The following is a 12,363-nucleotide window of genomic DNA, read 5'->3' as shown; positions in this document are numbered from 1 at the left end:
TCCAATTGGCATGTGAGATCGTCAAAATCCTGAATTGGTTGGACGGCTTTGCCCATTATTCTCCAAACATTCTTAATTGGGGAGAGATCTGTTGACACTGCTGGCAAAGGCAGAGTTTGGCAAGCAAGAAGAGACACGATGAAAACCTCTTGCCATGTGGGTGCGGGCATTATTTTGATGAAATGTAAGCCCAGCGTGACTTCCTATGAAGGGCAACAAAATGGGCATACAATACCTTTGACTTACTGCTGTGCTGCGTCCTGCTATAAAAGATGTGGTACCCCAGACTGTCAGCCCTGGTTGTCAGGCCCTATGAGGGGTGACAGACAGGTTGGTATTCCACCTCTGTCCGAGGTGTGACTAGCTACGTCTTCGCTGGTCATCAGAGCTCAGTCCGAAGTAGAACTCATCACTGAAGACAATGGTCAAAGAGATTCCAGGCTCATCTGGATATGCCCTAGACAGTGTTGGGATACCAACCTGACTGTCACCCAACACATGGCCCAACAACCAGTTACTTTCTGGCCCATTTCTTTTCATAGTAGAACACCTTTGGTTCTCTTACACGGCATACTTACAGCACAGCTGTTATGTCTATGACATTCTGCAGCCTATTTTGTTGCCCTTCATGGCAAGCCATTTGGAGCTTACTTTTCAGCAATATAATGCCTGCCGCACACAGTGTGAGTTTCTACTGTTTACCTTTGTACTTTGCAAACAATACATTGGCCAGTAACTAGAACATATGGCGCATTATGGGCATGGTCCTCCAACCACCTTGTGATTTTGATGACCTAATGTGCCGACTGAACAGAATTTGGCACAATATCACTCAGGAGGACATCCAACAACTCTTATCAATCAATGCCAAGCTAAATAACTGCTTGCATAAGGGCTAGAGATGGACCATCACATCGTTGACTTGCTCATTTCTTGAAGCTGTTTCTCTTGAATAAATCATCCAATTTTGCTGGAATTGTAATAATTTGTTTGTCTGTATATTTACATATTTCGAGAGGGTGCGTTTCTGGATGAGGTATCGATTATATTGCTTCCCCCTACTTATGCCTCCCGAGGAGATCACAAATGTAAAATTAGAGAGATTCGAGCACGCACGGAGGCTTTCCAGCAGTCGTTCTTCCCGTGAACCATACGCGACTGGAACAGGAAAGGGAGGTAATGACAGTGGCACTTTAAGTACCCTCCGCCACACACCGTTGGGTGGCTTGCGAAGTATAAATGTAGATGTAGATGTAGACACCTATCAATTTCTGTTCTATTCAGATAATTACTTCATAGTGTGTGGTTTTTTCCCCCCTTCGGAGAAATATGGTCCACCATGTCCCGTGAGACAAAAATAAAGCCAATGCATACTATAAAATGTGGGATAAAAGCTGGCAGACAACTGCAAATCAATGGAAAATTTGTTTCTCCATGACATCCTATTTCTCCATGACAATGACGACTTTTTCTTGGCTACTTAGGATCTAACAAAGCACACACTGGATGGAATTTTTTTTGCCCAGAAACTGTGTTTCACATCGGTATGCATCTTACTGATGCCTATTTACAAAATATGAAGCTGTTGTAGAATGAAAATAGGAAGAGAGAGAGAAAAATTAGAGCTGACAATGTATCAGGTTGGTGTATAAGTTCGTATCATTTTTGTTTTGCACGTATGTATTCCAGTTGCTATTGATTTATTTACCAATTATCATTTCTTATTTGTAGTTCACTGTTACTGTTTGAGTTTACACATTGTCATTTTGCCATTCAGAGGCAGAAAGCATAGCTGTTGACACTAGAAAACGTAGTGCCAAGTGGAGAAACTTGAATACTTCAGACTCTTTTTCTATCCGGGCTCACAGAAATGGGGGCAACCAGAAACTTTTTGCCATGTTTTCTTTTTTTAAGGAGCATAATTATGACATTAGTGACTCTCCACATTCAGAAAGATCTCCATGGTTTGGTGAAGATCAAATATCATTTAAACTCATTAATCCACTACGCATAAGTCAGTGTATTTGAGACCTGGAAAATGTGCTGAACTGTGATCACTCCACATTATTTGCATGCAATGGAGAAGGTTTAAAAATCAGGTGTACAGGTACTGCATGCTCTTAGCCGAAATCACAAAAATCAGCAGGTGCCCATATGTGCATATCTCCCTCAACTAGCTAATGAATAACACTGACCATTCCTATCCTGTACCATTACAGAAGAAATGGTGTTTTTATGCAAACAGAACAGAAAGAAAGCAATGGTTGAGCCCAAACAAAGAAGCAACTCCTTGGAAAAAGACCTGCACACATTCACAAAAGATACTGTTAAGCATATAGTGGCACAGCGACAGTGTGGTGTACTGCAAATTGCTTTCCTGAGTTGTAACCATCACTGCTATCATTCATTGTCGACAACCGAGATGTTTTGCAGATGCAATCCAAAAACAGTGAACAGGAAAACGGCGTGCAGTGTGTAACACCTGCCTGCCAGATATTTTTTTTTTTTTAAGAACACTTTACAGTAGTTGGGTTGCACAGTCATTCTGCACCCACCTTTTCTGCTCATTATGGAACAACCTTCAAGCAACTTCCTTTCTGGATGAAAATGCACTCCAAACATAGCTTGACAGGTTCTTCGTCTCAAAACCAAGAGACTTCTACAGTTGTAATACAAAGTTGCCCCAATATTGGTAGATTGTTGTAAACAGTGAAGGAGAATATATTATTTATGACTAAAGTCTCTGTTATGAGTATCTTTCGAGTTTATTGAACTTGTGGAAAAATACTATGAACGTATGGACCAACCCGATATGTAGAGACAAATATAAAGGGTCACTGATATTTTCAGGAAAATAAACCACACAGTGCATTTCAAAAATTTTCACTCATTCATATAAAGCACACAAACACACCAAAAAAATAAAAATGTCGATCTAACCTGCACCAGTCATGTTTTCACCAGCCAGACGTCCTGAAACAACAGCGTGGTCATGATGCTCAACTCGACGGCGTCCAAATTTCACGTCATAAAAGCACGTACAGTCACCTGCCTACCACAAGAAATACAGTTACAACATAATACAAACCCTACGCATACTTAACATAAAATGCACAAAAATGATCCTGGGCCACTCAAAGTAGTGCTATTGAATTAAAAAATAAATATTTATCACATATCACAGGCACATTAAAAAACCATTTACTGTGCATTTGAGGCAAATAACACAACTGCTAAAAAGTAAATTATTACTAATACTCACAGCCCAGACATTAGATCTTGCCACCAGTTCGGCATTAACAAGGAAACCACCTAATTTTTCATCCACCTCCAGTCCTGAGGGACCCGCAAGCTCTGTATTTGGTTTCACTCCAACAGCAACAACAATATGATCAGCTTGCACCTATTTAAGACAAACAAAATATTGCAAGTTTTAACTATGGACTTATTAGTCCTTGGTCATTCTATTTGACTCTCATACTTTTTAACACTATTATAACCATAGACACTTGGTGGTTTTCAGAACATTTCTGAATGTGTTGTGAAAGCAATCTTAGGTAAAATGACTGAAGCTCCCGAAACATAACGTTTTCCAGAATGGAGAAAATGTTTTCCAAGTAAACAGTGTATCCTACACTTACCACTTAAGTACTTACAGCTATTTACTGTTAACAAGGCATTTCTTCTATTTTTGTAACATCTACATTTACTTCTAAATGTGTTCAAGTTCATTAAGCCTGTGCATCGTATAAATGTTTGTGGATTGGTTTAGGGGATGCTGTCAACTGTACCAGTGCACTGTTCTTAAATAAGTAATAAATTGTTCCTGATGTGAGAGTCAGATTAATCAATGATACGTTGAATTAAGGTGGAGTAATCTAAATAATGTTCTTTGGCTACAATTTCTTAAGCTCAATAATAATAGTTTATTCTGCTTTGAGACACACACTGAATGCAAACTGGTGACTGATCTCATCAGCAAAGTTACGCCGAGTTAAATCACTTGAGCTCCCAATATTGTGGATAATTAATTTAATTTATGATTAAAATAACTGATAACACAGTATGTGTTCACAGTTTTTTTTTGTGGTTTTAGGGCGCACAACTTCAACGGTCATTAGCGCCCAGACTACGTGAGGAATGCACCGCGAGTCACAAGTTTAAAACAGCAACGAAACGGAAAACACGATAAAAGACAGACTGACAGGCATAGGATTAAAAAAGGAAAACAGCAGAATCAAATGTCCTTTGAGAGGGTTGTCAAATTGGTAAAATGAAGAACGCGAGCAGCTGCTCGTGGGTCATCCGCTAAAATGGCTTCTACAGTACATGGCAGGCCAAGATCAAGTCGCAGGGTGTTAAAATCCGGACAGACCGTTAAAATGTGGCGGACCGTCAGCAATTGCCCACATGGGCAGAACGGCGCCGGCGCAGCCGTCAGCAGATGGCGATGGCTGAACCAACAGTGGCCAATTCGTAACCGGGCCAAAACGACCTCCTCCCGCCGAGAAGGGCGTGAGGAGGACGTCCAAGCCACGGGAAGAGGTTTCAGGGCCCTAAGTTTGTTGTCTGAAGTGCAGCCCAATCGGCATGCCACTGCGATAAAATGCGCCGACAAATTACCCTGCTACAATCTGACGAAGGGACACAACAAGAAGCTGTCCGAGGCTGGAGGACCGCAGCCTTGGCCGCGGCATCTGCAGCTTCGTTCCCAGGGATACAGACATGGCCAGGAACCCACATAAAGCTAACCGGAGAACCGACGTCCACCAGCTGCTGAAGAGAGCGTTGGATCCGGTGCACGAAAGGGTGAACCGGGTACGGATCACTGAGGCTCTGGATAGCGCTCAGGGAATCGGAGCAGATGATATATCCAGAATGTCGGTGGCAGCAGATGTAAAGGACAGCCTGGTAGAGGGCAAAGAGCTCAGCCGTGAAGACCGAACAAAGGCCATGGAGCCGGTATTTGAAACTTTGTGCGCCGACGATGAAAGAACACCCGACCCCGTCAGCGGTCTTAGAGCCATCTGTATAAATGAAGGTCATATTAATGAACTTCGAACGAAGTTCGATAAAACGGGAGTGGTAGACTGAACCGGGGGTAACCTCCTTCGGGAGCGAGCAGAGGTCAAGGTGGACGCGAACCTGAGCCTGGAGCCAAGGTGGCGTGTGGCTCTCGCCCACTCGAAAGGTTGCAGGGAGTGAAAAATTAAGGTGTTGAAGGAGGCGACGAAAGCGAACTCCAGGGGGTCGCAGGGCAGAGACATACAACCCGTATTGACTGTCGAGAGAGTCATCAAAAAAGGAACGATAAGACGGGTGGTCGGGCATTGCCAGTAGCCGACAGGCATACTGACAAAGCAGTATATCGCGCCGGTAGGTGAGTGGCAATTCACCAGCGTCAGCATGAAGACTCTCGACGGGACTAGTATAAAACGCTCCGATCGCAAGTCGTAAACCCCGATGTTGTATGGAGTTGAGGCGGCGTAAGATGGATGGCCGTTCAGAGGAGTATACGAAGCTCCCATAATCCAGCTTGGAGCGGACGATCGACCAATATAGGCGAAGTAGGACGGTTCGATCCGCTCCCCACGACATACCACTGAGAACATGGAGGACATTTAGAGAACGGGTACAACGGGCAGCCAAATATGACACATGTGGAGACCAACTAAGTTTCCTGTCAAATGTAAGACCTAAAAATTTTGTTGTCTCCACGAATGGGAGAGCAACGGGACCGAGTCGTAAGGATGGTGGGAGAAACTCTTTGTAGTGCCAGAAGTTAATACAGACCGTCTTCTCGGCAGAAAAACGGAAGCCATTGGCGACACTCCAGGAGTAAAGACGGTCAAGAGAACGCTGAAACAGCGCTCCAGGAAACACGTACGCTGCGCGCTGCAATAGATGGTAAAATCGTCCACGAAAAGGGAGCCTGATACATCAGCTGGGAGGCAATCCATTATTGTATTGATCGCTATGGCGAAGAGAGCGACGCTCAAAACTGAGCCCTGTGGCACCCCCATTCTCCTGGCGAAAGGTGTCTGACAGGACAGAACCCACACGTACCCTGAACTGTCGATCCATTAAAAAGGAACGAATAAAAAGAGGGAGGCGACCGCGAAGGCCCCATCTATGCATGGTGCGGAGAATGCCCGCCCTCCAACAGGTGTCGTAAGCCTTCTCCAAATCAAAGAACACAGCCGCGGTCGGGCGCTTCCGCAAGAAGTTATTCATAACGAAGGTCGACAAGGTAACCAGATGGTCAACAGCAGAGTGGCGCCTATGAAATCCACATTGTACATTGGTAAGGAGGCGTCGAGACTCGAGCAGCCAAACCAATCGAGAGTTAACCATTCGCTCCATCACTTTACAGACACAGCTGGTAAGCGAGATGGGTCGATAACTCGAGGGCAAGTGCTTGTCCTTCCCCAGCTTAGGAATCGGGACAACAATAGACTCGCGCCAGCATGCGGGAACATGTCCCTCAATCCAGATGCGATTGTAAGTACGAAGAAGAAAACCTTTACCCGCAGGAGAAAGGTTCTTCAGCATCTGAATATGAATAGAATCAGGCCCTGGAGCGGAGGACCGTGATCGGCCAAGTGCGTTTTCGAGTTCCCGCATGGTGAATGGGGCATTATAACTTTCACGATTCGAGGAGCGGAAGTTAGGTGGCCTAGCCTCCTCTGCCTGTTTGCGGGGGAGGAAGGCAGGGTGGTAATGAGCGGAGCTCGAATCCTCTGCGAAAAAGCGGCCGAAGGCATTGGAGACAGCCTCAGGGGCCACAAGGACGTCATTCGCGACCGTCAAGCCAGAAACTGGTGAGTGGACCATAGTGCCAGATAGCTGGCGCAGGCTACCCCAGACAACAGAAGAAGGAGTAAAACTGTTGAAGGTGCTTGTGAAAGCAGCCCAGCTGGCTTTCTTGCTTTCTTTAATAATACGACGACACTGTGCACGTAATCGTTTATAATTGATACAATTCGCCACTGTAGGGTGGCGGTGAAAGGTGCGTAAAGCACGTCGACGAGCACGTAAAGCGTCTCTACATGCTGCGGTCCACCAGGGGACCGGTACGCGACGTGGAGAAGAAGTAGGGTGAGGGATGGAATATTCAGCAGCAGTGAGAATGACTTCCGTGAGGTGTGCGACCTGACTATCGCAGCTTGTGAAGGTTTGATCCTGAAAGGTCGCCCTGGAAGAGAAGAGCCCCCAGTCTGCTTTGGAGATGTTCCATCTAGATGAGCACGGAGAGGGGGTATGCTGCAGGAGATGGATAACACACAGGAAGTGGTCGCTCAAATATGTATCAGAAAGTGCATACCACTCGAACCGGCGTGCAAGTTGGGGAGTACATATAGAGAGATCTAAATGGGAATAGGTGTGAGATGTGTCCGAAAGAAAAGTAGGGGCGCCAGTATTGAGGCAGACAAGATTGAGCTGGTTGAAAAGGTCTGCTAACAGGGAGCCCCTCGGGCAGCATGCTGGAGAGCCCCAAAGGGGATGGTGGGCATTGAAGTCTCCAGTTAACAAAAATGGTGCAGGTAGCTGAGCAATAAGTTGCATCATGTCTGCCCTGGTAACGGCAGACGACGATGGAGTGTAAACGGTACAAATGGAAAATGTAAAAGTGGGGAGAGTAATGCGGATGGCAACTGCCTGCAGGCCGGTGTGCAACGTGATGGGATCGTAGTAAATATCATCCCGGACCAGCAACATAACCCCTCCATGAGCCGGGATACCTACCACAGGGGGTAGGTCAAAACGCACAGAGGTGTAGTGTGCCAAGGCAATTTGAGCGCATGGGCGTAGCTTCGTTTCCTGGAGGGCTACGACGAGCGGACGGTGCAAGCGGAGCAGCAACTTCAAGTCCTCTCGGTTGGAGCGAATGCTGCAAATATTCCAGTGAATAAGTGCCATCGTAAGAAAAAAAAAGAAGATGAAAGAAGGGGGTCACCTCAAAGGCCGCTGAGGGCCTGGCTTCGAGCGAGCACTGCCGCCGCTTTCAGTAGGCGGACAGTCATCGTCCATTGGGTCTATAGGTTCATCGGCCATCTTGGGAGGATGGCCGGGAGGGGGAGCTTCCTCCGCCGGTGAACGGCCAGATGTTCGGCTACCAGCGGTGCGGCAAGGCGAAACGGAGGACGGCCTGGGGCGGCAACCGCTGGGTGGCGCAGGAGAAGAAATGCGCCGTGGCGGAGAAGGAGAACTGTGCTTCCTATGTGCCTTCTTGGAAGGTCGTTTGGTGGAAGTACCGGTCGAAGGCTGGGAGGTCGAGGTACGGAGGAAGTCTGCACGGGACGGTTCCTTCTTGAAGGCCCGTGCATCTGACTTCTGGGTCTTCGTCTTAGCAGAAGCTGATGAAGGGGCTGGTGTCTGTGGGGTGATGGGAGGAAGAGGAGACGTCGACCGCGCGATCTTAGCACTGGCCGAACGGACGACCGTGGTGCTGAAGGTCAGATCGCATGTCTGGGTTGCCACCTCCCTGGTAGTCCGAGGAGAGGCGAGGACAGTACTGTATTTCCCCGCTGGGAGCAGCGTGGGCTTCCTACTAGCCAATAGCTTGCGAGCAGCCGAGGTGGACACTTTCTCTTTGACCCGAATTTCTTGGATACAGCGTTCTTCCTTATAGACAGGACAGTCGCGGGAGGATGCGGCATGGTCACCCTGACAGTTCACACAACGAGGAGACGGAGGTGGACAGTCACCCTCATGGGCATCCCTGCCACAAGTGACACATTTAGCCGCATTGGAACAAGACTGTCGAGTGTGATTGAAACGCTGACACTGGTAGCAGCGCGTAGGTGTCGGGACATAGGGGCGAACTGAAATGACCTCGTAGCCCGCCTTGATGCGCGATGGCAGCTTAACACTATCGAAGGTCCAGAAAAGTGTCCGGGTCGGTACAAGGTCATTGTTGACCTTTTTCATGACCCTATGGACAGCCGTCACGCCCTGCTCAGCGAGGAAAGATTGAATCTCCTCGTCAGTCAAGCCGTCGAGGGATCTAGTATAGACCACACCACGAGATGAATTCAAAGTTCGGTGAGCCTCCACCCTGACATGGAATGTGTACAGGAGTGTGACCCGAAGCAGTTTTTGTGCCTGAAAGGCGCTCTCAGTTTCGAGTAATAAGGTACCGTTACGCAACCTGGTACAAGATTTGACAGATCTGGCTATGGCATCGACGCCCTTCTGGATAACGAAAGGGTTGACAGAGGAAAAATCCTTTCCGTCCTCAGATCGAGAAACGACGAGGAACTGTGGGGCAGGCGATAGTACTTTTGTCACTGGTAGCTGGTCAAGTTTCCGTTTTTGGGCAGAAGTCGAGAGAGATGGAGTCAAATCCATTGCGGAGGAATCCTCCATGATTGCCAGCGTCTCCGATGGCGTGCTCCTTCCTTGTGGGGACCCTCTCAGAGGGCACTCCCGCCTTAGGTGAATGTTTACACCTCAGGTCACACCTCCCGAGAAACAGACGGAGGGACCAATCGGCATGGTCAGAAGGTATCAGGCAATCACCCCTCCCCGGGCCTGGCCTTTACCAGGGGGTACGCGCGTGCCTTACATGTCTACCCAGGGCGGGGAATTACGCGTTACCCCGTCACCGGCTACGCGTGCGAACGCGTGGGTCGGCCTTCAGGCGCGCACAGGGAGGAAGGAAGAAGAGGAAAAAGGAGAGAGAGAGAGGGGGGGGGAGAGGGAGAGAGAGAGAGAGAGAGAGAGAGAGAGAGAGAGAGAGAGAGAGAGAGAGAGAGAGAGAGAGAGAGGACAGACTGTCTCAAACGCCGAGGCGGAGACCAGAGAAGGCAAGGAGAAGAAGGCAATGAGAAGGCAAGGAGAAGAAGGCAATGAGAAGGCAAGGAGATTTTGCAGGGGAAAGAATAAGGAAGACAGTGAGGTGGAGAAGAGCAAAGAAAGGAACCAACCAAAGGAAGGAAGAAACGAGAAGCGAAAAAGCAAAATGACCGCAAATAGAGGTCGTGGAACCGCCCGTCTCCGGACGCAGGCGCTAACTACCCCCTTGAGGGGGAGGGACTCCTTTTAGTCGCCTCTTACGACAGGCAGGAATACCTCGGGCCTATTCTAATCCCCGGACCCGCAGGGGGGGGGAGGGGGGGTGTTCACAGTTGAAAGTGATTCGGAACACACACAAATACGAGTCTGATAGCTGCACGAAGGAATGAGTCTAACTGCCAATCAGCACTGATATGAATAATCCCCTCTTAACAGGCCGAGTTATAGTTGAACTCAGTACATCTTCAACCTCTTTGGTCTCAATAGGTTTAACATGGGAAAAATGCTTTATTATGTTAGGCAATAGCCAGAGAAGTTGCAGATGATCAGCAAGATGTTTTGATAGAAGCATGTAACAAGCAGCAATGTCCTTGAAACCAACTGCTGTCTCTTGAGTTTGAGTTGATTGCGAAGCCTGGTTCAGACTTTGTTTATGACAGAGTGCAGAAACTACTTAAATATTTAGAGTGTTCACTAAAAAATTGAGAGTGCTATTTAGTGCCAAGTACAACAGATCTAATATCAAACACAGCACTATCACTGTTATTTACTAAAAAGAAATATACCATGTAATGGGATGTTGTTTATCTGGGGCAATACTTGAGATTCTTTAACCCACGTAGATAATAATAGAATGTGCTTGTGAAACTGTTTTGGAAGGGTAAGTGATGCATGCAAAGTAAGAAACCATTCTAATAAGCTTTGTGAACTACAGCCACCAGATAGTGTGTACACACAGTCATTGTGTAAACAGAATTTTGGATGACAAATAGGTCTTAATTTTCTGAGGTTTATCATTAAACTGATGCCATTCATCATAATACAATCTTACCAGCAGCAGCATGCATGCATCAAAATATATGTCAAGACATCATATTCTATCAAGAATAGTTTTCTTGTTCATTAACCAAATTATCAAATATTTGAAGGACCATTTTATTTTGACCATTCTACCTATCAGATACAAAAGAGGTAGTCAAATGAAAATGAGACAGATGGAAAAAGTAAGTTAACTCTTTATTATTTCAAAAGTAGTTGCTGTAACCGTTAATACATTTATCGCACTGTCACCCTAGGTGGACAATGCCGCTAGGGAGAAATATTTGCAGTTACCTACAAAACCAAGATTGTACCCAGGCCTGTACCTATTCTCCAAAGGAAGTCTACAGTCACAATTGTCTTTCTTCTGGGCTTCAAAAATGTGGAAATCACATGGGGAAGGCTGCCCAATCTAACTTCTGCAGTGTAATGGAAAAAACCTTTGCAACGTGGGAAGGAACTTGTGGTGCCATGGTTGTTTGGACTACGTTGAAGTTTCATTGAGAAGCCCTAACACATCTTCCACACAATCCCATCTCTATCCAGCAATTTCCATATTTTTCAGCACTGCAGAAAGACATTTACTGCTGTTGATTTGCTTCAGACAAGGTCAATGCCTGGGTCCAATCATGGTTCTGTAGGCAACTGCAAACATTTTTCCAGGAGCCACTGACCGTCTTTTGGGGTAAATGTTAACAGTTATGGTGATTGCTCTTGAAATAATGAGCAGTTTACTTACTTTTTCCATCTGTCTAACTTTCATTTGACTTTCCGTTACAGCTTAACATAGCAGAGATACCTCAAACCACAATGGCATAAAAACAATCCTCTGAAGCTTCTCAAAGGACACCAATATACACTAAGTGAAATGAGAATTGCATGCTGCTCTACAGATAAACCAATGTACACAGATCTCAATTACTATCATTCCAAAATTCTATAGTAGGTTACACTCAAAAAAATTGCCCTACTTTGAGGCTGCTGACATTAGGAAAGTTAGTGGTCTGATTCTTTACAATGCACATTCTGAAATAGAAATCAATATGAAAAACAAGCATTCCTTTGGAAAGGAAAATTAGGAATATTTTATCATTCAATTACTGTATCACTTCTAAAAAAAATAATGATGCAGCTTTCAGTGTCAGTGGCAGGGTTTAAATTGATGTTCCATTACACACATTTCCAGTCATGTTCTATATGGAAGTGACAAATGAATTATTTTCATTTTACATTATAATTTGCTGCCCAATAAGAAAAATATTCCAAATTACTAATGGAAGATACAAGTTAAACACACTTTTGTTTATGAAAAGGTAAAAACAATACTGACATAATTAACACAATAACAAAACTTTAATACTCAGCAATGCTGAACTACCACTCATTCACAACATAACCTCTAATGAGCAGGTACGCAGATATGTTCCCACAAGCTCAAACATGAAGTAAGGGAAATCAAATAACTATTGGGGGAAAAAGTGCGGCAACCTGGAGTGCAGGTTTTACATGATACAAAAGACACAGAGT

At 45.8% G+C, this 12,363-nt stretch overlaps 1 protein-coding gene across 1 annotated transcript in view; it reads right to left on the bottom strand.

Annotated features, from left to right (window-relative positions):
- Positions 1-12,363, bottom strand: part of LOC126198593 (apoptosis-inducing factor 1, mitochondrial) — a 127,032-nt gene that overhangs the window by 50,073 nt on the left and 64,596 nt on the right. The window contains exons 8-9 of the mRNA XM_049935042.1: positions 3,263-3,403; positions 2,941-3,052 (exon numbers count right to left, since the gene is read on the bottom strand). Of these exons, the coding sequence (XP_049790999.1) occupies positions 2,941-3,052; positions 3,263-3,403 (253 nt within the window). The remainder of the gene's footprint in view (positions 1-2,940; positions 3,053-3,262; positions 3,404-12,363) is intronic.

This window comes from Schistocerca nitens, chromosome 8 (genome assembly GCF_023898315.1).
Source record: "Schistocerca nitens isolate TAMUIC-IGC-003100 chromosome 8, iqSchNite1.1, whole genome shotgun sequence".
Classification (NCBI taxonomy): Eukaryota; Metazoa; Arthropoda; class Insecta; order Orthoptera; family Acrididae; genus Schistocerca; species Schistocerca nitens.
The sequence above is the reverse complement of the archived record's forward strand: the minus strand, read 5'-3'. Positions and strand labels throughout refer to the sequence as shown.